This window comes from Acinonyx jubatus, chromosome B1, assembly GCF_027475565.1.
Source record: "Acinonyx jubatus isolate Ajub_Pintada_27869175 chromosome B1, VMU_Ajub_asm_v1.0, whole genome shotgun sequence".
Taxonomy (NCBI): Eukaryota; Metazoa; Chordata; class Mammalia; order Carnivora; family Felidae; genus Acinonyx; species Acinonyx jubatus.
The window spans coordinates 102,687,227-102,714,410 of NC_069382.1; the positions used below are offsets into that span (position 1 = coordinate 102,687,227).

The 27,184-nt window shown below is 37.9% G+C and overlaps 1 protein-coding gene across 1 annotated transcript in view; it reads right to left on the minus strand.

The window, feature by feature from the left end:
• SYNPO2 (synaptopodin 2) overlaps positions 1-26,732 on the minus strand; it is a 171,046-nt gene extending 144,314 nt beyond the window's left edge. Inside the window, exon 1 of the mRNA XM_015077479.3 lies at positions 26,460-26,732. Within this exon, the coding sequence (XP_014932965.2) occupies positions 26,460-26,564 (105 nt within the window). The 5' untranslated portion in view covers positions 26,565-26,732. The remainder of the gene's footprint in view (positions 1-26,459) is intronic.
• Positions 26,733-27,184: the final 452 nt, after the last annotated feature.

The window sequence follows — 27,184 nt, forward strand, 5'->3', positions numbered from 1 at the left end:
ATACCTAGATAGCCTCAGGATGGGGTGGTCACCAGAAAAGACCAAGTGATTTGAGGATTGGAAATTTCAACCCCACCCACCGACCCCTGGGAAGGAAAAGGGGAGCACTGCAGATTAAGCTCTATAAAAACTCATGCACAATAAGATTTGATGAACTTCCAGGTTGGTGATCCATCCACTTGCCGGGAGGGTGGTATACCCCAGTTCCATGGCTACAGAGAAGCTTCTGCACTCAGGACCCTTGCTGACCTCACGCTGTGTACCTCTTCATCTGACTGTTCATCTGTACCCTTTATAATGTCTTTTATAATAAATTGATAAGTGTAAGTAAATGTTTCTGAGTTCTGTGAGCCCTCTGCAAATTAACCCAAACCAAGGAGGGGGGCTTGAGAGCCTCTAATTTGTAGCCATTTGGTCAAAAGCATAGAAAACAATCTGGACTTGTGATTGCCTGAAGAGGTGGCAGTCTCGTAGGACGGAGCCCTCAGCCCGTAGGGTCTGATGCTATTCCAGGTAGACAGTTCAAAACTGAGTCAAATTTGTAGGATACTCAGTGTCTGCTGAGATATGGAGAAATGCTTCATGGTATTGGAAAAACGTATTGAAATAGTACTTTTCATAAAGCAAATGGTGAATATGCTTGTCGGATTAAAATGAATAGCAGAAGCAGAAGCTAAAAATTACATGGAATCCATAAATCTGGGAAGTAGGTTGATTTTACCCTTAAATAGCAACCCTAATGATAGTGGACACAATTTGGAAAATCACATGAAAAAAATTCTTAGTATGAAGTTGAAACTATAAACATAAACGATAACCATGCACTTAGCTCAACACTTTCTTTATTAATGATGCCTGGGACTATTTTATAACTGCTGAATCTCAGTGTTAATTAGTGAGCTTAGCCAACTAAATAAATCCCCGGTACAGCTAAAGCTTTGAGGTATATGTGTTCCATTACAAGGAGTTATAGGGAAAGAACAATTGACATTCCTAGAAGTCTTTATCTGAACAGCTGTCATAGGAAAGGATTACATTTATTCTATATTTCACTGATGGCGACTTTGAACCAATGAGCAAGAATTATAAGGAAAAAGAGTTCATCTGAATACAAAGAAAATTTTTCTTTGAGTAATGGTGACCAACAATAAATTATTTAGATTTCATTGGGTCCCATTACCAGAACTATTTTTTTTTTAATGTTTTTTATTTAGTTTTGAGACAGAGAGAGACAGAGCATGAGCAGGGGAGGGGCAGAGACAGAGGGAGACACAGAATCTGAAGCAGGATCCAGGCTCTGGGCTGCCAGCACAGAGCCCGATGGGGGGCTCAAACTCACAGACTGTGAGATCATGACCTGAGCTGAAGTTGGACGCTTAACCAACTGAGCCACCCAGGCGCCCCTACCAGAACTATTTTTTAAAAGGCTGGTTGTTTATCTACCAGGGATGTTGTAAAAAGAAGTCCTCTATATACAGACCAGTTGCATCAAATGAGAGGTCTCTTTCAACTCTAAATTTTTATAATCCCATTAATACTTTCCTTATTTTTCAGTTGTTGCATTCTGCAATCAATCTTATTTCACATGTAGACTTAATCCTGGCAATTGGTGTAACCTGTTAATTCATGCCTGTGCCTCAAGGGAAATTTCTCTTTATGAAATAAGCCTGTGTTCTTATTGTATACACATCTATTATAAAGGGAGAAAAAAGATCTCTGGCTAAAAATGAGACTTGTAAATAAAATGATTTTCAGTACATGTCTCATCTCAACTCCTAGAATTAATGATCTACAGAGCCTCTAAACGTTAGTATTTCTTAACTCTTCCCACAATGGTGAAATGGCAAGACCTTCATTATGCCCTCTCACGCAAAAAGTATTCCTTTGACTCTTGACACAGACATATCCTGCAAACTATAGAGACAGAGTGTAGAGTTTTTAATGTTATTTTAGGAGCATGCCAAGAAACTTTTATGCATGCACGAAGAAAATAAAACAATGAAAGAAAGAACAAAGGATTAGGCAAAAGAACATATTGATATTTCCACTCCAGCTGCTTGAAAGGTGACTAGATTCAATAGAAAAACAAATGCTGAAGGGGGAAAAACAAAGATTGAATTAATCTCAGACATACATCTGGAGTTTATAAGAGAGAAGCAGAGAAGTCTATGTGACTGATCCATATTAATGGATACCCAAGAAAGTTCATGGAGGTATAACACATGCAATTTCCAATTATCCATGATATTGGAACCAAGGATAGCATAAAATGATAGCAATCTCAATAATTCAAAGAAATTTGCTTCAAAATTCCACCTATGTTTCCATCAGACTTTCCTAAATGATAATATTTTCTTATCTCTATCCATATGACAGTAACGGTGGTACCCAGTGATGAAAGAACTAAGAGACAGATGATGAATAGAAAAATCCAGAATAGATTTCTTGGGTGTTTATTGAGGGTCTTCTACGTGTAAGAAACCATGAGAAAAAAGAAACGTAAAATATACTCCCTGTCTTTTAAGTGACTTAGCATTTTGGGGGAAGAAACTACACACTTGTGAAAAATCAAATAAATTAACAGGATATGATCAAATACCAAATGCAGACACACTGACAATATGAGGTATTGACAGTTTTAGAAAATAAAGTACTCAGATTTTGTTTGGAAGGATTCACTAAAATGACTGGGCTGACTTTAAAAGATTATTAGGGGGGAAATGGCTGCATAGAACAAGAAAGAAAGATTTGTTCTGGTGCTGTGCTCTTTAATTTATCTTAAACTATCCTATAGGGGTCCCCCCACCCCTACAACCCATCCACCCACACACTAAGCTTTTAAACAATGTAACTCCTTTTATGAAATGTTTACAGGTAGTCAGTTGAAGTCCTCTAAAGTCACTTAATCCCTAAAAGCACTCTTCTCTTTTTTTGGACATCCATGCACAAGTTTCCCCTTCTTATCAATTAACTGAGACTGGCAAGTCTTAAAAACACCATATTTCCCATAAACACATGCACATACACCAAATTAAAGTCATTTCTAAGCATTTGTGCTCATGAAGATTGATTTTGAATGCTGTGAAACTGGAAATCCCCAGTGCAAGGCTCCTCTTTTAGATATGAGTGTAGGCAAGGTCAAAAGCAAATTAAGGGACAGAAGGCAACACAGAAAAGGAAAGGTTGAGTGATATCGTCTGCATTCTACACTGACATCCTTTTTCATAATGCCATCCTATCCAAAGGAGGAATGGGTTCAAAGGAAGCCTTTGCAGTTACAATGTCAGGGTTTCTCCCTGCACCCGGAGCAACCTTTACAGCTAAATCAAGAGTGAGAAACGGCAACCTGCGTTGCTGCAAAGACAGAATCTAAAGGCAGCAACACAGAACTGGTGAACCTTCAGTACTTTAGCTAGATTAATGATTTGGGGGTCACTGCAGAACACAGACTCTGAAAATGGAAAAAAAACCGGGGTGGGGCATCATCTTCAGTTCATCTGTTTTCAACACATGGGTGAGACCCAGAACTCGCTGTGAGTGATCAGTAAATGCCATCGTGCAATTGCTGTCTCATTTCATTTGGAGTTATTTTAGTTTACAGATAGCTTTCGGTATGTGGATACCAACTTGTGGGAGGAGTCAGAGATATGGACCCAGGCAGATATAAGTATAATCACAATGCCCCCGGGGACGCCAATAACTGGAAGTTTGCAACCTCCTCCATGCTCAGGTAGAGTTAATTCACATGCTTGAGCTCCCACCTTCCCGCGGATAGGCGTAGCCCCCCATCCATCCCTGGACGCCCCTATCCACCACTCTTTGCAGAGGCCCCCAAGACAAAGCTGCCTCTCTGTCAGAAGAGTTGTGTCTCCCGTGTACAAAGCTGTACAGCTGCAAAGCCCTCAAGGGGTTACACTGCAGTGTCTTCCGCCCTTGTCACCCCTCCTTCTGCCCTAGCCTCACTGCCCATGAGAAGGAATGGCGGGAACACCCCCCTCCACAGTGCTGTGTCACACACTGTCACCTGGACTCCGGTAGAGCTAAGGCCCCGAGTTTCACAGAAAATAGTTCCTATTGCTGCCACCTAATCTCTTCCTGCAACTGCCAGATGTTGTCCCTGGGCAAGACCAGGAAACAGGCATCTCCATTTCCGACAGGCTCTGCTCCTCTCCCACACACCCAAACATGTCCACTCCTACAGGCCTGCAGGTCAAGCCCCGCACGGATATGTTTTTAGCTTGGGCTACCTCAGGACCAGCTCCGCTACCGCCACAGAAATAAACCAAGTGTCAACATAAATAAATAAACTAACTAACTAACTAACTAACGGCCATGTAAATGGACTAGATGGTCCACATGTATATAAGTTCCCATCCTTTCCATGTTTCCATGAAAGGAGATTTGTCTTTCATATAAATTATGTTTCCCTCAGAGTGAATTTACAATCGCTAGTACTTTTGAGAGTACATATAAGCCGTGCACTCATATCTCAGTGCAAAGTCATTCCTGGAGACACAGGTTCCAGGCTAGGCTGCTGTTGTGCCTAGTTCTCTGTTGTGCCAGAGAACTGAACAGTGGACTAGAGGGGGGTCATTCCTCCATGCTTTATATTACACAGGCCTGATCTTTTACAAAATAAATTTTCCTTTTCTAAGAACAAAAAAAGACCTTTAAACTATATTAACACAAAAATACATAAACTATATTAAAAATTAAACAAATTAAATAGAGGTTTTGCAATATGTTGTTTAATTAGAGACAGAGGACGAACAGGGGAGAGGGAGAGAGGGGGAATCTCAAGCAGACTCCACGTCCAGCACAGAGCTCAATGCAAGGCTCGAACCCACAACCCCTGCCGGGGTCATGACCTGAGCTGACATCCAGAGTCAGATGCTCAGTGGACTGAGCCACCCAGGTGTTCCTTTAGAATAGGATTTTTGAAATCTGATTTATCTGATTATCCTCTCTTGATAACTCCATGGAAAGCTGCAAACCCTAATACCCTAGGCATTAACACTTTTTTTTTTTAATGTATAACTACTTTATCTCCATACATTCTTTCGAAATATATTCCGGTTTACTTTTTTTGTTTTTTGTTTTTAGTTTTCTAATATCCAAGGTTAATCATGAGAAATATTATTTCTTTTTCATTCTCGTTCGTCATAGATGAATTTATTTTTGTCCTTCTGGAAGCCTAAGAAAGTCTTTTCCAGTTCTTGATCATTTCCTCCCATCCATTTTCTGTTCTCTTCTTTTGGGGCTTCTATTAGGTATTGCATCTTCTGGATGGTTTTTTGTATACTTTTTTGTCTTTTTATCTGCATTCTGGAAGATTATCTCAACTTCGCTTTCCATATTTTTATTGCATCTTCTGGATAGTTTTTGTATACTTTTTTGTCTTTTTATCTGCATTCTGGAAGATTATCTCAACTTTGCTTTCCATATTTTCTATTCTTTCATGTTATTTGTAGTTAATTGATCAATGTAAATCATCCTTTTTCTTTTATGGTTATAAATCTTATTGAATCTTGTTGACTACACTAGGCATTTTCTTTCTTTCTTTTTTTTTTCTTAATGTTTCTATTCCCAAAATTGTCTGTTTCCTCTAGGGTCATGTTTACCATTTACATATTTAGGTCTTTCCCTTCCATCTTGCTGACTCTCTTCACATGCTTGGTAATCCTTGGGTAGCCTCCCATTTGTACAATTTTTAACTAGAAGCTTTGTGTGTTTGAGGAACAGCACAGTGTCAGGCTTCAGACCACAAGCCATTTCTTCTGTGCCTGAATGAGAAAGTCTTCATTCTGGGGCACTATTATCCACACGAAATGCCTTCATGTTCCTCACACATTTTTTTTTAATGTTTTTATTTATTTTTGAGACAGAGAGAGACAGAGCATGAGCAGGGGAGTGGCAGAGAGAGAGGGAGACACAGAATCCGAAGCAGGCTCCAGGCTCTGAGCCGTCAGCTCAGAGCCCGACGCAGGCTCGAACTCACGGACTATGAGATCATGACCTGAGCCGAAGTTGGACGTTCAACCGACTGAGCCACCCAGGCACCCCCTCACACATTTTTTTTTTAATGTCTTTAGAGAAAAGATACCTTGGGCTTTGCCTGGAAGAATACTGCATTACTGAGTGCCCTTCAATGAGAATGGTGGATAAGGGTGGTGGTTACTGGTATAATTCCAATAAATTCTCTGGTTTCTCACCCCCTCTTTCTTTCTTTTCTTTTTTTGGTCTTTTAAATAGCCTTATTGAGATATCATAAATATAGGCATTAATACCTTGTGTCCATTACTTTTAAGACCCTCATCATCTTTTTTGAAAATTTTTATCCTTTATCCTGAAACTATCCAGAAATTTAATATAACTGAAACAAGTGGGATATTTTTTTCTATCAAAAATTTTTCTTTCAAGACATGTTTTAAGTTTCAAATCAGTACCAGTATTTTTAAAAGATTAGATATGAAAATGAAAATATGTTACATAGATTATTTGACCTTTATGTTTACTTATTTTATCAGCTAAAAAACATTACACTCAGTATAATAATTATACCCAGTATATAATTATATACCCAGTATATAATTATACCCAGTATAATAATGAGTAGCATATGCATAATAAGAAAATTTCTCTTTATGTATAATAGTTGCCCTCAAATTTATTCAGGTAGTCTTCATTTTCACTAAAACTAAAATATAGCATACCTTCAGACTTACAATTCTAAGTTTAGGGATCCATTTCATATGAATGATCAGAAGAGCGCACAAATATATTTTATAGATATAAGCACTAATTTTAACAGCGAAAAGTTAGACATTACCTCCATGTTCAATAGGGAATGCATTACATAAACTAGGGTGAGTCCATATAATGTAGCCATTAAAAATTATGATGTAGGGGGTGCCTGAGTGGCTCAATCAGTTAAGTGTCCCACTTTGGCTGAGGTCATGATCTTGCGGTCTGTGAGTTCGAGCCCCGCATCGGGCTCTGTGCTGACAGCTCAGAGCCTGGAGCCTGCTTTGGATTCTGTGTCTCCTCTCTTTCTGCCCCTCCTCCACTTGTGCTCTGTCTCTCTTTGTCTCTCAAAAAGACAAATGTTTTCAAAGTTTTTCAAAATTATGATATAAACCAATATTCATTGACACAGCATGGTATTCATCTTGTATTGTTTAATAAGGAAGTACATTTAGTACCATTCATTTCACATAGAATTGAATGTAAGTGTGATTTAAGGTAGTAGTTCATGAACTGGGAGAGGGGTCTAAAAAATTGTTCACTGAAATGTTAATAATGTGTCATTTGGGGTTTGTAATATTTTTACTTTATTTTTATGCTTTTCTGTAAATGTTTGAATCCTTTTTCTTTTACAATAACAATGTGTCATCTTTTATAATCCAAAAATAAAAGCCGGCTTGAATTCTAGCTATTTTCCTTTTATATAAAAAACATAAACCATGAGCAATCCACTTGTAGGATGGAGACATGATTTGATTCAAAATCCTGCACTTTGAGGTGGGGAACTAAACTAATCAAGTCCAACTATGCTAAAAACTTTCTCCTTTTTCTTTCTGACACATTTTTCCCAAATGAGAGAGGTTTAAATTTTTTTTTAATGTTTTATTTATTTTTGACAGAGAGAGAGAGAGAGAGAGAGAGAGAGAGAGAGAGCATGAGCGGGGGAGGGGCAGAGATAGAGGGAGACACAGAATCCGAAGCAGGCTCCAGGCTCTGAGCTGTCAGCCCAGAGCCTGACACGGGGCTCGAACTCGTGAACCACGAGATGGTGACCTGAGCTGAAGTCGGACGCTCAACCAACTGAGCCACCCAGGCGCCCCCCAAATGAGAGAGGTTTAAGGAATAGATGAGGAATATCAAATACATTCCCTCTTCCCCATCTAATTAAAATACTTCATAGAAGTTAAGAGCTAGGTCAGAATGAGTGGTTTTACTTGAGATGGTTCACATCCACCATCTCTTTGCGGTTTCTAGTAAGGTAAAGAGAACAAAACTTAAAGTTATAAATCATGTCAGATCCACAGTCTGAGTAAAGAAGTTACATTTCTAAAAACATCAATTGTGTTTAAATCAACAAATTCTTAATGATATTTTTAAAAATATATTGGTTATATTAGCATATGCTAAGGAACTCTCATTATTTAGAAAAATATAAAGAAAAAGAAAGAATCAAATATTTCCCCAAAATAAGCATAAGAAATGCAGAGTTCATTGGTAATTCACTGAAATACAATTTTAAGCATAAAAAAAATCTAGTGAAAGAACACATTAAATTGATATAATTTTGAAAGTGTTTGTTTTATCTTGTTTTTTTTTTTTTGTTTTGTTTTGTTTTTTACAAAATGTCTGGTAAATTATAATTTGGAGAAAGGCAAATCAAATTCCCATAAAATGCTGTATAAAGAATTGCCCTTTCTGGGTCCCTGGGTGGTTCAGTTGGTTGAGCATCCAACTCTTGGTTTCAGCTCAGGTCATAAATTCCAAGTTCATGAGTTCGAGCCCCACATCAGGCTCTGCACTGACAGTGCAGAGCCTGCTTGGGATTTCTTCTTTCTCCCTCTCTCTTTGCCCCTCCCCGGCTTTGTCTCTCTTTCTCTCTCTCTCTCTCTCTCTCAAAAAAAATAATAAATAAACATTAAAAAAAGAACTGCCCTTTCCAAAAACAATACTGCTTTATTTTTCAAATTAACGGAAAAAATATGACCATTCATGCGCAGTTTCTTTCACCTATTATCTTCTTGATTTAAAATAGATTCTAGCTGAAATGAACCTTAAAATCATCTATTCTAAATGTTTCATTTTATAAATAGAGAAATTGAGAGCCAGATAGTTTTCGTGACATCATACTTAAAGGTCACAGAGTAAAGTCAAGTTAGACCCATGCCTAGAATTCAGGCCTCCTGATTTCCTGTTCAGTTCAGTCTTTTCACTGCACCCTTTGGACTGGTATCTTGTTACTACATAATATCAAATAAAAATATGAACACACACATATAAAATATATATATTATTACTCTAATTACCCTTTAAATAAATTGCTCATTTAAAAAAGCATCAGACAAAGCTTCAGCAAAACCAGGCTCTTCAGTGGTTGCCATTCTCACACTAAAGAATAACAAATGTGCATCCAGTCATTCACTTATTTACACAACAACCTTTCAATGATTATATAAGCCTGACTTAAGTACCTAGTTACACATCTATGTAACATATCTGTATATCATCTACCTTGAAGAGCGCTATTTTAGAAGATGCCAATGACTATGGTCTTGCTTTCAAAGAGTAAGGTGCCAATATAAATGTGGAAAAATGAAAATATTTTAACTAGAAATACTAATGAAAATGTCTCCATCAGAACAGTAATATTTGCTTGTTTGAGGGCAAAATAGGAAGGTTTATCATGCCCTGACGTCACCCTCTGCCACCTTGGCTCCAGGACACCGGGACCTAAGAGTTCCAGTTTAGTAGTATTGTGAAAACCTAAAGCAAGGAGGTCCTTGTTTCATGCTGTGCTACAGACCCCTGTCCCTGCCATCCCTGTACCCTTCTCCCTGCTCTCTACCCTTTTCTTCAATCCTGAAGCATAAGTGTCTTCAGGCTCCCACTTGCCTTTGATGCAGACTGTGAACTTCAACTCCTGTTTTCATCCTTAAAGATTCTGATGAAGTTTATAAACTTCCTCAAATAACATGTATTTATTTTTGCCTGAATGTAATTTTATCACTTGGTAAATTAAAAACAGGAGTCAGTATTAACTGATCAATTAAAAAGTAATAGTCTTTATTACATACCTACCATGTCCCTGGGAGAAATAAATAGAACATCCTACTTCAGAAAAGATCATGGGCAAAGTTACAGAGGACTGGGGAAAGAATAAGCATGTTGTGTTGGGAGAAAATGAGAACAGCCTCACAGGAGGAAGAAAGCTGCTCAGACCAGAAACAGTGAAAGGAGGTAAAGGGTCTTAAAAAACTTAAAAAAGAGTTTCTATGACTATTGCAAGCACACTCCTGGAAAATGCTTACGAAGACAAAATAATTCTCCATACTACTTCATCTTATGCCTGAATCAAAAAATCCAGTATGTTGTTACCTTTCCATGACTTATGCATAACTTCCTGTTTATTCTCAATCTCTCTCTCTCTCTGTCTCTCTCTGTCTCTCTCTGTCTCTGTCTCTCTCTCTCTCTCACACACACACACACACACAGTATATCCTGTGTATTCTGCAGATAAAGCAACATCAGATTTGATGTTTTAATTTGCTTAGGAAGCTACGTGAGAAATGAGAAGCATAAAAAGAACTAGACTGAAAAATAGGAATTAAGATAATGGGCGCAGTTAGGACTGAGAAGAAGGAATTTTCCTTCTCAAATAAGAAAGAGGAGCACAGAGTCAGGGTCGTGAAGGTGATAAAGAACAGGAAGGAATAAACATCATAATGAGATCTTTAATTGAATTTGTGTCTACTCTCAGCCCTGAAGGAACCTTGGTAACTCACTCAACATGAAGCCACAGGGTCATCTAGGCACAGAGGAAGCATCCGGTGAAGTGCTTCCTTTCCAGATCGCAGCAGCTCTGCCTCAGGATGAAATCGTTCTGATCCACATTTTTCCATCTGGCGGGCAGGCAGCCAGAAGATTGGAGACCCAAAAATGGATCACTGCTTTTGGACTCCCTGCAGCAGCCAATAAATGTAATATAATATTTACACAATTCAATCTAATATCAGTCATGCTAAGCACCATCTGATGGGAAATGTTATATTTTTCACAAAAGAAATACAAATAAAGGGGACTTCTAAGGTAGTATCTGATTCCCAAGGCCTGAGCCTTTCACAAATTTTGTTTTTCATTTCAGCTTGAGCTTGACTGATGAAAATAACTCACCACTGTTTGGAAAGCTAAAAACACCAAGAGCTTAATGTATTATCATTTACTTAGAAAAAACAGCCTTATATAGTAATAACTTCTTCTAATTTAGAAGACAAGAGTGCGGGGGTGAGTGGGGGAGGGAATGAAATGCTCATTAGCCTTTGCCAAAGGCCTTGGCACAGAATTTTCCTAACTATTCAGAGATCAGTGTCCTATATTTACTTACCAGGGACAATTTATTTTCTTTTATATTTTCAAAGCACTTGAAATGATTCCTTTTCTTTGTGATGATTTCCATATGCTGTTTCCAAGGAAAGGGGCATGGCTTACTCAGTCAGTATAAGGCCACATTCTGAAACCATTAAATGCCATCTCACAGGGAGGGATCCCAAGGACTGCAGGGGCCCTTCCAATGACATTGAGATCCAGATCTCAAAAGGCATTGCATGGAAGACAGCAGCTATTCCTTCAACTTCACAAAAGTTGTTTAAATAAAAATTTAAAAACCACAAAGGTGATACTTGTAATTTTTTAAAACCATTGAATGTTCCCTCTCTGTGAAATAATTTATATTTACTTTTCTATCACTGAAAATAATCCTTAGAGATAGGTCCTAACACTATCCCCATTTTACAAAGAAGGAAACCAAGGCACAGAGTCTAGTATGATTGAACCAGTCAGAGTCTAGAGCTCAGCATAACTTCATGCAATTCTTTATATTGTCGGGTATTTTCCTTTTAAAAAATCTGTACTATTTTTAAGTGAGACAATCATTTAATTTTATTTGGCCTTATAAAATGTACAACTTCAGGACCCATTGCCTTAAACTGGTTAAACTGCAGAACAAATAAATCTTGGTTAGTAACTGATACTGCAAACATTTTGTGAAATGTTGCATTTTATCAAAAAAGAAAATTGGCACTCAGTGAAAGAAACATCACATATCATTCTATGTGCCTTTTGTGCTCTTCCATTTGTATACTGGGAGTACAAAGAATTGGTTGAGTGCTTTATTAATTTATGAAGAAAAAATAAACTTGTATGGAAGACAGTTACTTCTTCCTCTAATTAGAATAATGATGATGATAACAGACTCCTTTACTGCATGATTACTATGTGCCAGGTGATATCTGAATACACAATACTTACAAAGCATGGTAAGATACATTATTGGGGTGCCTGGGTGGCTCAGTCCGTTGGGTGTCTGACTTTGGCTCAGGTCATGATCTCATGGTTTGTGAGTTTGAGCCCTGTGTTGAGCTCTCTCCTGTCAGTGCAGAGCCCGCTTTGGATCCTCTACCTCCCTCCCCTGTTCACATGCAGGCACTCATGTACCCTCTCTCTCTCTCTCTCAGAAATGAATATTAAAAAAAAAAGATATTATTAACCAGTTCTTTGGATCTCAAATTCATCCTGTCAAATTGGTGACACTTTTTATCTACAAAAACAGCAATTCCATTACATAGCACCCCATTTTACAGATGAAGAAACTAAGTCTCAGAAAAAAATGTGCTTAAAGATACATAGAAATGGTAGCCAGTATTAAAATGCTTCTGTCCCTTGGACTTCGGCTCAGGTCATGATCTTGCAGTTCCTGAGTTCGAGTGTCACATCAGGCTCACTGCTGTCAGCGTGCAGAGCCTGCCCTGGATCCTCTGTCTCCCTCTTTTTCCGCCCCACCCCCGCTCACGTTCTATCTCAAAAATAAAAATAAACATTTAAAAAAAATTAAAAAATAGGGACGCCTGGGTGGCTCGGTCAGTTAAGTCTCAGACTTAGGCTCAAGTCATGACCTCATGGTTCCTGGATTCTAGACCCACTTTGGGCTCTGTGTTGACAGCTCTGAGTCTGGAGCTTGCTTCGGATTCTCTGTGTGTGTGTGTGTCTCTCTCTGCCCCTACCCCCCTTTCTCTCTCTCTCTCTGTCTCTCTCTCTCTCTCAAAAATAAACATTAAAAGAAAAATTTTTTAAGAATAAAATTAAAAAAATAAAAACAAATGAAAACAAATGCTTTCGTCCTTTCAATGGGTCAGTTCTCAAACAATATCTAAATAAAATGACCTCTTTTTTGAAGAAGAAAGGAAATTAAGACACATTAGAAAATATAATAAAACTTTTCTTTACCCTGACATCAAGGTCAAAATAAACAGGATCTATGTATCAAATTCTCCTTGACACTCCTTAAATTCTTCTCCTCACACTGGGAGAATCAATTTCAGAGGCAGAGAAAGATTACTTTAATATAATTTTTAACCAAACTTCTACATAAGAGGCAATGGCAATTATTCATTTAAATAAAGTGTTCCAGACACTGGTCAGTAGGCTGCTGCATTATGAAAAGCTGAAATGGATGAGGAGGAAACAGGAAGAGGACAGTTCCAAGTTGTTCTAGTAGGATACTATGTTAATCATTTCACCATGGGAAAATAACCACATGGTCAGGGTTCCCGGGAGAGAGAGTTTTTCATTTTTATCACTGGACTTCTTATAGCAATTTCTCATGGAAATATGTGCCAGCTACATTGGCATTTTGGGATTCCTTGATCTTGCCAAGCATGTTTCTGTCCCAGGGTCCTTTTGTACTTGTAGGGTACTGCACCTGGAAGGCTTCCCCCACATATCTGCCAAGCCAACTGGAATGCCTGTGGACATTTATTTTCATCTAAGAAATGAGAAGGAAATGAGTGCTAACTAATGTTTAATTTACCTTATTGTAAAGGCTGAAATAGGTACCCTGGTCTAGTCTGGTCCAAGCAGTTATGAATTTCATACAGTACCTGAGGTGACCTCACTGAACTGAGGACCTCCCAACACAGCAGCAAGGAAATGTGCTTCCTCACATGTTCATTTTCTCTAGCATAGTATAATATATCATGTTTTACAGTGCTTGATTAAGTGAATCCCCGTGTTACTATCCAGTTTCCACACTCACAAAATGAGAAAATTTTTAAAATATTCTTGAAAGGAAGCTATTAACAAAGATAACACTTCTATTTCAAGCATGAGAGAACAAGAGTATTGAAGAGTTAACCCTTCTTTATAATCCTACTCTTCATCAGCCATATTGTGAGATTAAAAACCATCACTGCCTATTCATATGACAGGTAGGTAAAATATGCCAAATTACCAAGAAGACTATTTGGAATATGGATTTATATTCACTGTTGTTGGAGAGGAGCTTTACCTCACTGTCCTCAATTATGGCAGCCAGTGTTAGTGTCAAGTAGTCAACTAAGAAGATATTTAATAACTAAGCATCCATAACATAAAAACATTCTAGACTTATTTTTTCAACAATGGTTGAAGTCAGACAATATTCAATTTAAAGCTTTACAGAATTTAAATCAAATGATAATATTTAGAAAGTTCTTCATGGACGCAATTAAAAATGGCTAAACAGTACAACTGGCAACAAACTGAGATGTATTGTTAGCAAATATTGTTGAAGATGCAAAAAAAAAACCCCAAGAAATTGGTACAAATAATATTAGAACAAACTACATGTTGAAGGTTTATTGTTAAGTTAAATAAAAGAACATGTTTCTGGTGTTTCCCAGCCTATGGTATTTTCTGGATTCTATTTCAATACTTTCACAGATGAAGAACTATTCTTTTGGAGAACCAACAAGGAAGAAAATGGAGAGAAGCTTTCAGAAATTAATGAATTATTTAATTTTTAAAGAATCAATGTCTTATGGAAAAAAATGTACATAAAACCACTGAGAAAGTAGCAGTTTTAACAGTCTTTAATAAAGAAAAGATTCTAGAGTAAGGTTATGGAGGTGCCGCCCATAAAATTCATTCAGTGCATAATTTGAAGGCAAGCTTGTACAGCAAAATAAACTGAAGACAGAGTGCAAAAGTGCTACAGATGTCATCAATATGATTAATTTTATAAAAACTCACATGTAAAATATACTGGAATCCTTAAAACATGTTGCAGTGATACAGGGAGTGACTAGGAAAGTTTTGTGTCATAGAAATTTGTATCACTGAGGTTCAAGTGGTAACCTTGCAAATTTTTGTAAGAGTTGTAGAAGCTAAAGATGTCCCAGAGTTTTATTCATCATATAAATGAATACTCCAAATTTGTTGATCTTTTCTGGAATAATAAGTGGCTCTTAGTTGTCGGTTACCTGGCCTGTATTTTAGAATAATAAATACAGTATGTCCGGCTTACAATTAATTGCTTTGAAAGCAACTTTCCAAAAAAAAGAAATAGAAGAAACAGAGAGGAGAAGATTTTGAACAACTGTTATAAAGTTTCTATCACTATGTGATTTTTCTAGTTGAAAATTATTTAAGTGTGTTTGTTACTCTTTAAAATTTCATATCTGCACACTTAACTAGGAAAAAAAAAGAATTTCTAACAGGCTTTCAATCTTTCAAATAAAAAATATCAGTGAGATTGTAACACTAAAATATTAAAATGTAGCCTATTCTCATTAGTTTGTGAGAACAAGTCATGGTTAGTAGGGAAGATGGAGATCTACTCATCATATTACAACAAAAACATATGCATTATCAGTTGGGAATGAAAACTAATTTTCAGTTAGTGTTTAATTTCTTTAATATGGATCTACCTATGTTAAAAGGTTATCTTTTTCAGTCATGACAGTCTTTAGATTCAAGTGTTGAAATAAACTAAAATTTTACTAGACCTCTGAATTACACCGCATGGGGTCACACTACAATTTTCAGAATCATAGAGTCTGTCAATCACATTGTTCTCACCAAACAAAACAACAACAACAACAACAACAACATTCTGCTTCTCATTCTGTAAGAGTAAGATTTTTTGTGTTGTCAAAGTAAAATAAAATCAGTTTTTAAAATATTGCTGATTTCATCTTTATTTTGTTCTTTAAATTTTTTTGATATATTGGAAACTATACCTAAAATATTAGCACAGCATTACATATGTATGTCAATAACATCTCATTTATACATTCCATATATATATATACACATCATTTATATGTACGTGATATATAAATGGGATATGCTGAAAATTCTTTTACTTAAAGAGGCACAATCAAAACATTTTGAACACCTCTGGTCTAATGGAAGAAACAGACATGTGAGCAAAAATTACAGCCACAGGCAGCGAAGGGTATGGAAGCATGAGGTGAAAGGTATGTGTCACAAAGGCAACACAGCAGAGCAAGTGCTTACTTACAACCAGGAAATTGAGTCAAATCTCTTAGAGAACTGACTCTGAACAGAGTTGTCCAGAATGAGTAAAATGTCTCCAAGGTATTAGGGTGGTTGCCAGAGGAAGGGGTGGACAAGCCCTCCAGCCAAGGACACAGCAGGGATGAATCTTGGTAGCAAGAAAGGCAGAGCATTCTGACAGAACTGTCATATTTTCAAATAGCTAAGTGCACATTTAGGGGAGTTCCAGGTGATGGGGCTGGACAGTATGGTAGGGACCAGATCATGGAGGGTTATGGGTGCTACAGTGGAGCCATGAGCCAGTGAACAAGCCATAGTGCAGGGAGCATCCAACTGGCCTCGGTCCTGGATCTGCCATTTACCAGCTATGTGATCTTAAATTACTTAGTTAACTTCTCTAAGTCTCAGCTTCCTCATCTGTGTGTGGGGGGGGGGGGCTGGGGGGGTGGGAAGGGGAGACAGTAACGCTATTGTGAATGGTAGAAGTCATAAAGTGCTTACTTGTCTGTACATAATAAGATTTTTTTAAATGTTATGGTTCTTTTGATGACTATGATGGGGAGACTTTGAAGTAATTCAAGCAGTGATATAACAGGTGATTTAGAAAAATCTCTCTGGCAGCTCTCTGTAGCACAAATCTGAGGAATGTGAAACCTAGAGCAGGGAGACAGTTAAAAGGCTTATAGTTAGCTAGAGGACAAAGAATAAGGGCCTGGGCTGAAGTAGTAAGCATAGACACACAAAGCAGGAAACAGAATAAGAGCCATGGAGGACAGTACCGCCTAAATCCATTGTGTTTATACCCCTTTGTGAAAATGATTAAAGTAAACTACACTATACCCACAAAAGTTGTGTGTGTGGAATACAAATCCTGGAGTCAAAGTCTCCAGGTGTGGATCCCAGGTTTACCCTAACTACATACGTGATCTGGGGAAGTCACTTAACCTCGTGCTTCTGTAATGGGGATCTCAAACAGGGATAACCTCATAGAATTATCTCATCATGTTTAAAACGTGATTAAAGAAGTGACTGTCATCCAGTAGACATTATATATGAATGAGTTTCTTAAATAAAAATTATCTCCAGAAAATATTGTTAAAGGTAGTAAGATGTTTGGGGAAAATGATACACATTGACTGTTGTTATAAATTTCTTAGGGAAAAAATAATCTGTATCCTAAAATGGTGAAATTCAAGCCAGGTAAATTTTGATAAAGGGAATGAGAGGGATGCCTGGGTGGCTCAGTCGGTTAAGCATCTGACCCTTGATTTCAGCTCAGATCATGATCTCACAGTTCAGTAGATTGAGCCCCATGTCGGCCTCTGCAGTTTGGAGACTGCTTGGGATTCTGTCTCCCTGTCTCTCTCCCTGCCTCTCCTGCTCATACTGAAGCTCTCTATATCAAAATAAATAAAATTTTTAAAAAAAATTTAAAGGAATGAAAGAAGAGCAGTAAAAGAAGAAATGTTGCCTAGACAGAATTAGACAGAATATAAACCTATATTTATTTTCAGGAAAACTCACCCACCCCATTGTTTTATCAATCCAGTACCCACACTACTTTCAAATAAAAGTGGAAAAGCTAGTCATGGATGAGCAGATTCTAAACATCCAAGACCAAGGTTAGGAAAACTATTTGTTACATAATTAACTCACAGGATCTTTCACGCAATGTTTCAAATGGCAAACCTACGATATTTTTTAGTATATTTATCTGAAACACACTGGATTTAAAAGCCAGTTAAGTTCAGGGAGCCTGGGTGGCTCAGTTGGTTAAGTGTCCAACTTCTGCTCAGGTCACGATCTTACAGTTTGTGAGTTCGAGCCCCACGTCTGGCTCTGTGCTGACAGCTCAGAGCCTGTAACCTGCTTCAAATTCTGTGTCTGGCACTCTGGCTCTCTTTTTCAAAATTAAATTAAAAAATTAAAAAAAAAATAAAACCCAGTTAAGGAAAACTACATCCAGACTGTCATAACACCAAACTATACCCACTATCACCAAAGATCTGCTACATATCCATGGATTTCACAAGACACTGAAGACAATTTGTTGAGAACCTAGCCAACTATACTTTTTCATAATGACAAAGAATGGTAAATAATTAAAAAAATAAAATGCCTAAGGTAATTCAATACTATAAATATGTTCTCATTGAGGTGGTCAAACAATGAAATATACAACAAACATCAAATATACTTTGTTTCTCATATAAGGCTTTTAACTTCATGAAGCTATTTATTCTTAAGGACTCTTTTCTTTTTTTTTTTTTTAAATCTTTATTTATTTTTGAGAGAGAGCCAGAGAACGAGTAGGGCACAGGCAGAGAGAGAGGAAGACACAGAATCCGAGGCAGGCTCCAGGCTCTGCACTGCCAACACAGAGCCCGACGTGGGGCTCGAACTCATGAACCTCGAGATCATGCCCTGAGCCTAAATCAGACGCTTAACCGACCAAACCACCCAGGAGCCCTTCTTAAGGATTCTTTAATGAGGCTAATGCGGGAGTTCGCCATTTCCTTTTCTTTCTTTTTTTTTTAAGTTTATTCATTTTAAGAGACAGAGAGAGAGAGAGAGAGAGAGAGAGAGAGCGCGCAAGCAGGGGAGGGGCAAAGAGAAGGAGAGAAAGAAAATCCCAAACAAGCTCTGCCAGTGCAGAGCTTGAACTCACAAACCTTGAGATCATGACCTGAGCCAAAATCAAGAGTCCAACTCTTAACCAACTAACAGAACCACCCAGGCATCCCCCCATTTCCTTTTACAAAAATCTCATGGCATTCATCATTAATCTGTTAGAATAGATACAATAAAATTTTTGGAATCCATGTATTTTTTAGGTTTATTTATAATTAAACTGGTTTGCTTTCCAGTCTTGTCTCTCAATGCACATGATCTTGGAGATACACTTCCCATAATCCTTCTCCCTGAGCCTATTAAAAGAAAAATTGTTATAAATGTTTTTAAGAGTTAAGTCTTAGATGGTGACATACTATTTCATACAAACTCCAAATCAGGGGCGCCTGAGTGGTTCAATCGTTTAAGCGTCCGATTTCAGCTCAGGTCATGATCTCGCAGTTCGTGGGTTCGAGCCCCAAGTCGGGCTCTGTGTTGACAGCTTGGAGCCTGGGGCCTGCTTCAGATTCTGTGTCTCCCTCTCTCTCTGCTCCTCCCCTGCTCACGGTCTGTCTCTCTCTGTCTCTCAATAATAAGTAAACATTAAAAAAATTAAAAAAAAAACTCCAAGTCAAAGTTATGGCAGTTTTCAGCATTACTAAATGATAGCCCATTCGCTTTATCCAAAGTGATACAGAGAGAGGCATGATGCCCCTGCCATAGGGAAAGAATTACATTTGACTTTGAACTGCTTTATATAATCTTTTTGCAAATAATTTATTTTTTCAGAATCAGTTTTTTCATCCAAAAACTGAGGATAATAAAACTTTGTCTATTCACGTGGCATCAAATGAGATAACACATGTTAACGCACTTGGACGATTGTAAGATATACATGTGTGAAGTATTTTTAGCTAAATGTATAAATTAGCTTCTACTCTTGAACACTTTTTAACTGATAGAAGTAGTTTAAATTATTTTGGAAGCTCATATTTTAAAACCATTGTCATGAGAAACATACAAATATTATTTAGATAGGTATAATATGTATGTCACAATGACATTACATACTGACTTTTGGACTTGCAAAAACTTTCATTAAGAACAACAATCACCTTGATTAATATCCAATAAAAGTTCAGAGTATTTACTTTCAATTTTGGGGGGTAGGGCAGGGGGTTGAGAGAGAGAGAGAGAGGGAGAATCTTACTAAGCAGGCTCCATGCTCAGCACAGAGCCCAACGCAGGGCTCAATCCCACGACTCTGGGTTCACGACCTGAACCAAAACCAAGAGTTGGACACTCAACCCACTAGTTACACAGGCACCCCAGAGTACTTACTTTTAAATTGAGAATTCTGGACTCCGACAGTAATGTTCGAGAAACACTTTTTTAGACTAACTGAAAGTAGGCACCTTCCTTCTATGGGTGATGAAGATGGTAAATTTTCAAGCTAACATACATGAAATGCATGTAATTGATAATATGAACCTACGGAACTGATGTCTTTGAGGAGTGTCAACCCATTCAGTTATAAACAGGAAACTTTCATGTCTTCCAGTAACTGCTTTCAACTATGATAAAACCAAATCCCTCCCTTAATAATACTTTGGTCAGAAATCCCATGCATTTCTGTTGGCTTTTGGTTATTAAAACAGTCTAGCTGAATTACAGCTTCAATCTAATGTCTGTCTCTAGGCTCTCTCCTTAAGCACCATGGCCGGTTTGTGGCTCCAGGGCTTGGTGTGGGCAGAAGGGTGTTGGCTGTTCTTTTTCTGCCTCTCTAGAACTCCTCCCAAGTTGAAGGCAGGAAGATTGCAGAAAGGGGGGGATGGTAGATATATTTATTCATAACTGAATGAGGTGGCATTTCTCCCTGGTTGTTGCACTTCTCTCTGGTTAATATTGAGTGGCCATCTCTGTCCACTCTGTGGCCAGCGTCCAGATGCTAGGGCACTTGTGTAGTTTCTTCAAAGAGCCATGGAGAGCTTTGCCACAGTTCCCTAACTTGGGAAATAGGGCTCCTGCTAGGCTCCCTTCCAAGCCCTCTAACAGTCCCTCAGGATGCCAGCTTGCACCTGCCAATCCCTAGCTAAGAGCTTGGCCCATCTGGGTAGGGTACTGGCATGGCAGTTCAAATCCCATCACTTCTGTGACAGTCTTTCACACCTGGGAAATGCAAGAATCCTTGCCTTACCAAACAGTTAAGCTCCTATTTGTTCTCTCTCATTCTCCCTCTCTGTCTCTATCTCTGTCTTTCTTTTTCTCTCCTTCTTCTTATATCTTTATCCAGTTTTATTCTCCCCACCCACCACTCCCTACTTCTTATCCCACCGTTCACATAGCACTAGGAAAGCCTGCAATTCTATTGACAAAGAAGATGTCCTGCTAGGGAATAGCTTGCCAGGTTCCCCTCTTGCAGGCACCTCCAGTCTTTACAATGATCATTTTTAAGCTTCCCAGCACTTCCTTGTCTCCCTGCAATTCATAGATCTTGGCTTCAGAAAGGGAAAATCTTCCCACTACTAATGATGACTTAATCACCATGCTAAAGACCCAGACAATTCTTGAGTCTCTCTGGTCCTTCTCTTGTATCAGCTGGGAAAGGGGCAGTGGGAAAGTGCCGGAAGAATGTCTCATGCCACCCTTCAGTAAGCTCTGTGGTGACTGACATATCTGGCCTCAACTTTCTACAGCAGCGGTTCTGAATCTTGACCACACATTAGAATTGTCTTTAGCGTGTTTATAAATCTTGATACCTGGGGCTCCCTTGGCCAATTAAATCGGATTTGAAGACCACACTGTTTTTTGTTTTTCTATAAACTTCCTTTGGGGCACCATCTTAGCCTACTTTCATTCTCTCAGGTACCTGTTTCTATCAGTTCAGGAGAAGTCAGATTTGCAATCAAATCCCACCATTTTTTACAGCTTCACCTTTGGCAAGTAACATAGCCTTTCTGTGCCTGAAATCCTTCATCTCTAAAATGAAGATATTTTTCATACTATTTCTTGGGTTTTGGGGGTCATTTGAAAATACCTGCAAAGAAAATATTACAAAGAACATTTCCCTGAAAAGAGCTTGATAAATGTTGGTTACATATATGCCGTGTCCTGATAATGGTAAAGTTCATGCATAGTCATTATTTTAGCTCATTGTCTTTCAACAGTGTTCTGTCTTAAAACCCACAATTCCAAAACAAAGATTTAAATAACATATGCTTAATAGATTTACCTAGCATGCATTGACTACTGTAAACATACCTGCTATTAGAATTTCTAGAAAGCTCTCAAAAACTTAACAAAATGAAGTGATAAAGATGTTACCAGCTTTCCATATGTAGTAAAGAGCATTTATCCTCAAATACACATATTCAAACACATTAAAATATTTCTTTTTCCCTTTAGAAGTAGCTATGCTTCTGGAATTATTTTATTTGAAACATTTTAGAGACCTCACTGATGGTACTAATGGGTAAGATGATGTTACTTGATTGTGCCTTACCTAAATACCACATCTTTATTTAAAGTTTTACAGAGAGGACATACAGAATCATTAAATCCACTTCTGCCCATAAAATAGATGACTGTAATCTGTCATCTCAATTTTAATAAAAGCTACTTGAAACTTTGAATTGAAATTCAATAAGAGAATTATAAGTACCATAGTGTCTATACGTTTTAAAGAAAGCTTAAAGTGCTAAACATTCTAACATATAAAGGATACAGTGTGCACATTTCTTTCTTTATTATATTTAAAATGTGAGTTATTTCTGAATTGCTCATAAGATTTGTTTGTAAAACAAAAATTTCTCCCCACTTCTTTATACGAAGATTTCCCAAATTGTCAAGAGCATACCCAGAGACATAGCCACGTAAGTACATATTCCAAAAAAGAGTTTTGTCAAGTAAAAGTGCTAACGTAGTTTTTCTAAGAATGTTTGCACACATACAATGGAGTTTTATGTTATAAATAGGTCTCAATAAATTTACTTCTATGAATGATATTCTCAAAGTATACCTTACAGAATATTGTCCTATGATTCTGTATTAGAGATATTTGTTTTCTATAACATCTATTTAGAACATAAGTTAAAAGATATATAAACATTTAAAAACCAGATAACTGTTACTGATTATTTGGGCCTTGTAAAAATTCAATTTATTCTTTTTTTATGTTTATTTATTTATTTTGAGAGAGAAAGAGAGAGAGAGCATGAGTGGGGAAGGAGCAGAGAGAATGGGAGAGAAAGAATCCCAAGCAGGCTCCGTGCTATCAGTGCAGAGCTTGACAAGGGACTTGATCTCACAAACCAGATCATGACCTGAGCCAAAATCAAGAGTCAGACACTCAACTAACTGAGCCACCCAGGAGCCCCCAAAGTTCAATTTATTCTTGAAACAAATCCAAATTTTATGGCTTTGAGCTTCAATGTTATAAAAATTTGATTATTAATATTTCTGTTAGTGATCTTTAAAAGTTGGAGTTTGCCTACAGTTCAGTCAGCCAGTCAAATACTAAAAATGTTTGAACATCTCTCAAAAGTGACTATCACTAGAAGGATATTTATAATTTATATATTTATATATATATTTATAAATTTATCATTTATAGGGAATTATAATCTACTTAACTTCTACTCATTGTTAATAACATTAGATTAGCTTTTTTTTCATTATTTCAGCTTGTTAGATTTTCATTTTATACAGAATTATAAAAAATCTGAACACTAGATATTTTAAAACAAGCCAAAAATTTGTTATCTATAGAACTGCTTTGTAGTGTCCCCATTTTAAGGGAGCATGATTCAAGCACTGTCTGGAATTTCCTTTTCTTTGTTAATGTATATTTTCTTCAATTCCAAATTCATCCTTTGCATGTTCTTCAAAACTGTGAGCATTGTGTATGTTAGCAGCCATCCCTACCCAGCCTTTCTACCCCATTCCTCTCCATCCTCCTTCTTGTAGGTAACTCGGGAGAGGAGGAAGTCCATGCCATATTCATTTCACCTTGAGCCCAGGGACCATTCCTGGAACTGAGTGGACTTGATGTTTTAAATGAAAAACAGTAATCCCAGTGAGGTCATAGACTTGATAACATACAAAGTGACAAGCACTTTGCTCCAAGAGTTTTCTAGAACAAATAATGCTAGCATAAGAAATTAAATGTGAGTTTGAGTTAAGTGGAAAAAATAGACCAACAAAAGTAGGCATTGCCATAGTAACTTAGAAATTTTTCTTCTTTTGAAGGCTTTCTAGTCACTTTTTACATATGGGGAAAAGTAGACTGTAGTCTGTAGTGTATCTCTCTCTCTCCATCTCTCTCTCTCACATACACACACACACACACACACACACACACACACACAAGAATTAAGGCAAGCATCCAGACGACTTCATAATACTTTTAAATCAACAATTAACTATACTATCACAAACTAGAAAACTAAAGCAAACATTCAAATGCTTTAATAATGGTCTTTTTAAAACCACAAATATATTGCCAGGGTATTTTAGGAAAGTTGACTTGGGGGGAAGAGAAGGATCGAATTTTTTTACACTCAGACATGTAATATCCTCTCTGAATCCTGTCAATAGAGACATCATCGGCAGAGAAATGCTCCCAAAGCACTGTTCACTAGCAATTCTTCAAAAACAAAATCAGTTCTTAAAAAAAAAAATCACCACACAATAGTTCCACTTTGAATTTTTTTAATGCTTATTTATTTTTGAGAGGGAATGAGACAGAGTGTGAGCAGTAGAGGGACAGAAAGAGAGAGGGAGACACAGAATCCGAAGCAGGCTCTAGGCTCTGAGGTGTCAGCACAGAGCCCGATGCGGGGCTCTAACAGAGGAACCATGGGATCATGACATGAGCTGAAGTCAGACACTTAAGCGCCTGAGCCACTCAGGTAACCTCCCTTTTTAATAATTTTTTTAATGTTTATTTATTTTTGAGAAAGACAGAGTGTGAGCAGGGGAGGGGCAGAGAGAGAGGGACAATAGGTCCACTTTGAAACAAGCACATCGCAGACTCAGGAGAAGCCCAATACCCAACCCATTCTTAAGGTCTGGCCACAGAAGAACTACTGGAATAACAGCATCTAGCCACCTTTGTCCCTACATTTTAACTGGGAGGCAAGTGATTCTAAAGTTGCATACTATTAGGACAGTAAAACTAGAGCAATATTAGAACCTCACTGATGGTAGAGTACAATTTCCTCTTTACTTCTCTCTTTTTGTACAGCACTCAAAATTTTTGCCTCTTTCTCCCCCCAACCCCCAACACCTCACAACAGATGAGTCAGGAAGGGTGAGAGATTTGTCACAGGCCCGCTACAAGTTAGATCAGAGCTGGAATTAGAACCCAAATCTCAGTAACTGGAGCCAGCCAACTGCTATTCTAGACTCAGAACAACTCCAGTTCAGTGTCATGAATTCTGCATACTCCAAATTTGTCATTACTGTTTTGTCTGATGCTTCCTGCCATGGACTCCTAAAGCAACACAACGAAACCTCCTTTCCGGATTCTTCGATCACTGCTAGTCTAAAGCAGAGGAAAGTTACTTAAACTCTCTGGGCTCTTATCTAAACTCCGCAGGTTGAACTGGAAGTCTCTGAGAAACTTCCCAGTTCTAAAAATTCTGCTTTTCACCCTCTGTCTTATGCTTCATTCTTGATGTTTGAAATTTTCACTAGGTGGCAGGATTCCACCATCACATTACAAAAGGATTTTTCGATGGAAGCCTGGGAGCAGAAAATTTCAAAGAAGCTCCTTTCCTCAGAGTGAACATAAAAAAAAAAAAAGCAAAAAAAAAAAGCCAAAGCCAAGAGAAAGAATAACTACAAAGGCCAGTAGTCCACATATTTCATAAAGTTCTAGATCCATTTTTAATATAATTATAAAGAGGAAATTAATCAAACATGTTTTTCATACAATACTACAATTTGGTATCCAAATCAGGTAAAAGTCTGCATTAATTTCATGCATTTTAAAGTTTATTTTATCTGAATCCCAATGTAAACTATATCGGATCCCTTCCAGCAAACTGGTAGCAAGAAACAATCAATATGATGGAAACAAAAACATCTAAAACATTTAAAATCATTTTTACATGCATTTCAAAGTTTCCTATAAGTTACTTGCAATATATTTCTAATGGCTTTGAATTTTATTTTGAGCGCTTAACTAGGTGAGTACACATGATGGTAGATTTTTGCATTTATTTGTAAAACCCTTAAGAGAATATTCTTTCAAATAGATTTTATGACATTTCATCATATATTTAAAATTATTGCCCCAAATCGGCCTTTTAAGAAATGCTGTATTGTAAATGTCACTACCAACGCTTTGTAAGAGTCCCCCAAAGCCAAGCTAATTGGTTATGCTGAGCTGAGCATTTCTCTTCTGCCAGAACCAAGTAAAGTAACATGAAACAATAACGCAACTGCATATTCTATATTGCCTAGAAGAAACTTCCCAAGTGTCTTGCCGGTTGTCAGAGAAGCTGATTAACTAGACTTTTCTTCAGCTGATAAATATGGCACTCTTGTGGGTTTTTTTTTTTTCTTTCAATTACTGGTTAATTGTATATATGCTACATGTTACTCGAAAGTTTTTTCGAAACACGAACAAACCCGCATCCTGGGAAAAGTTAGCATCAGCGCCAAAATCAGACCAATACATAACCTTCTGAATCAGCACTTGAAAAAACCATCAACAAGTTGCCTTCATTCCCTCCCAGCACAGAGCGGTGATAACATCTCTTCGGAGGTCCTACCTTAGCAACTTGTAAGGGCTGCTTCTGCTCCTTGCCACCTTGCAATCTGAACCCCCAGGGCGCCCCTCCGGTCATGGAAATGCAGATAAAATCCCCCGTGCCCATTTTCTCCTTTTAGTTGGGTAGCATGAAGAGCCTGAAAAGACAGACGAGGCTTCCGTGGGGTTGAGATGTGTGCTTAGCCCCAGGCGCCTCCAAGGAGGCAGGTCTGGGGAGGGCAGAGGCAGAGCTCCTGCTGCGGCCGCCGTCCCGGCCGCCGCTGCCGCGAACTAGCGCAGCTAATATAATAGGATCATTCACAAGGAGGCAGAAGCGCTCCCTGGCATCGAGGACACCGCCCACTTTTGCGTCACGCTGCTTTGTTCAGCCCACTTCAAGCAAGGGAAGGAGACTCGCTCACCGCAGAAGGTCCTCTTTTGGGGCGGGTTTGGGGCGGTGGAGCAAGAGTTCCCTAGCACTCACATTTAATGCCAGCACTTAAAGAATGATTGAAAAACTTTCATTAAATAATCATATAAATAGTAGAGAACACGTGAAGGTTTTAATCTCCAGGCCACGAGTGTCATCTCCCAATATGAGCTCTGAGAACTCAACTACTAGACAATTCCATTCTCTCAAATAAATGTTTTAAGAAGAACCACATTGACGTTTGAAACAGACAAAAGGGAGTGAAAGTGGGTGAAATTATTATTTTTCTAAGTTTTTACTGTCTACGGCCTGCAGAA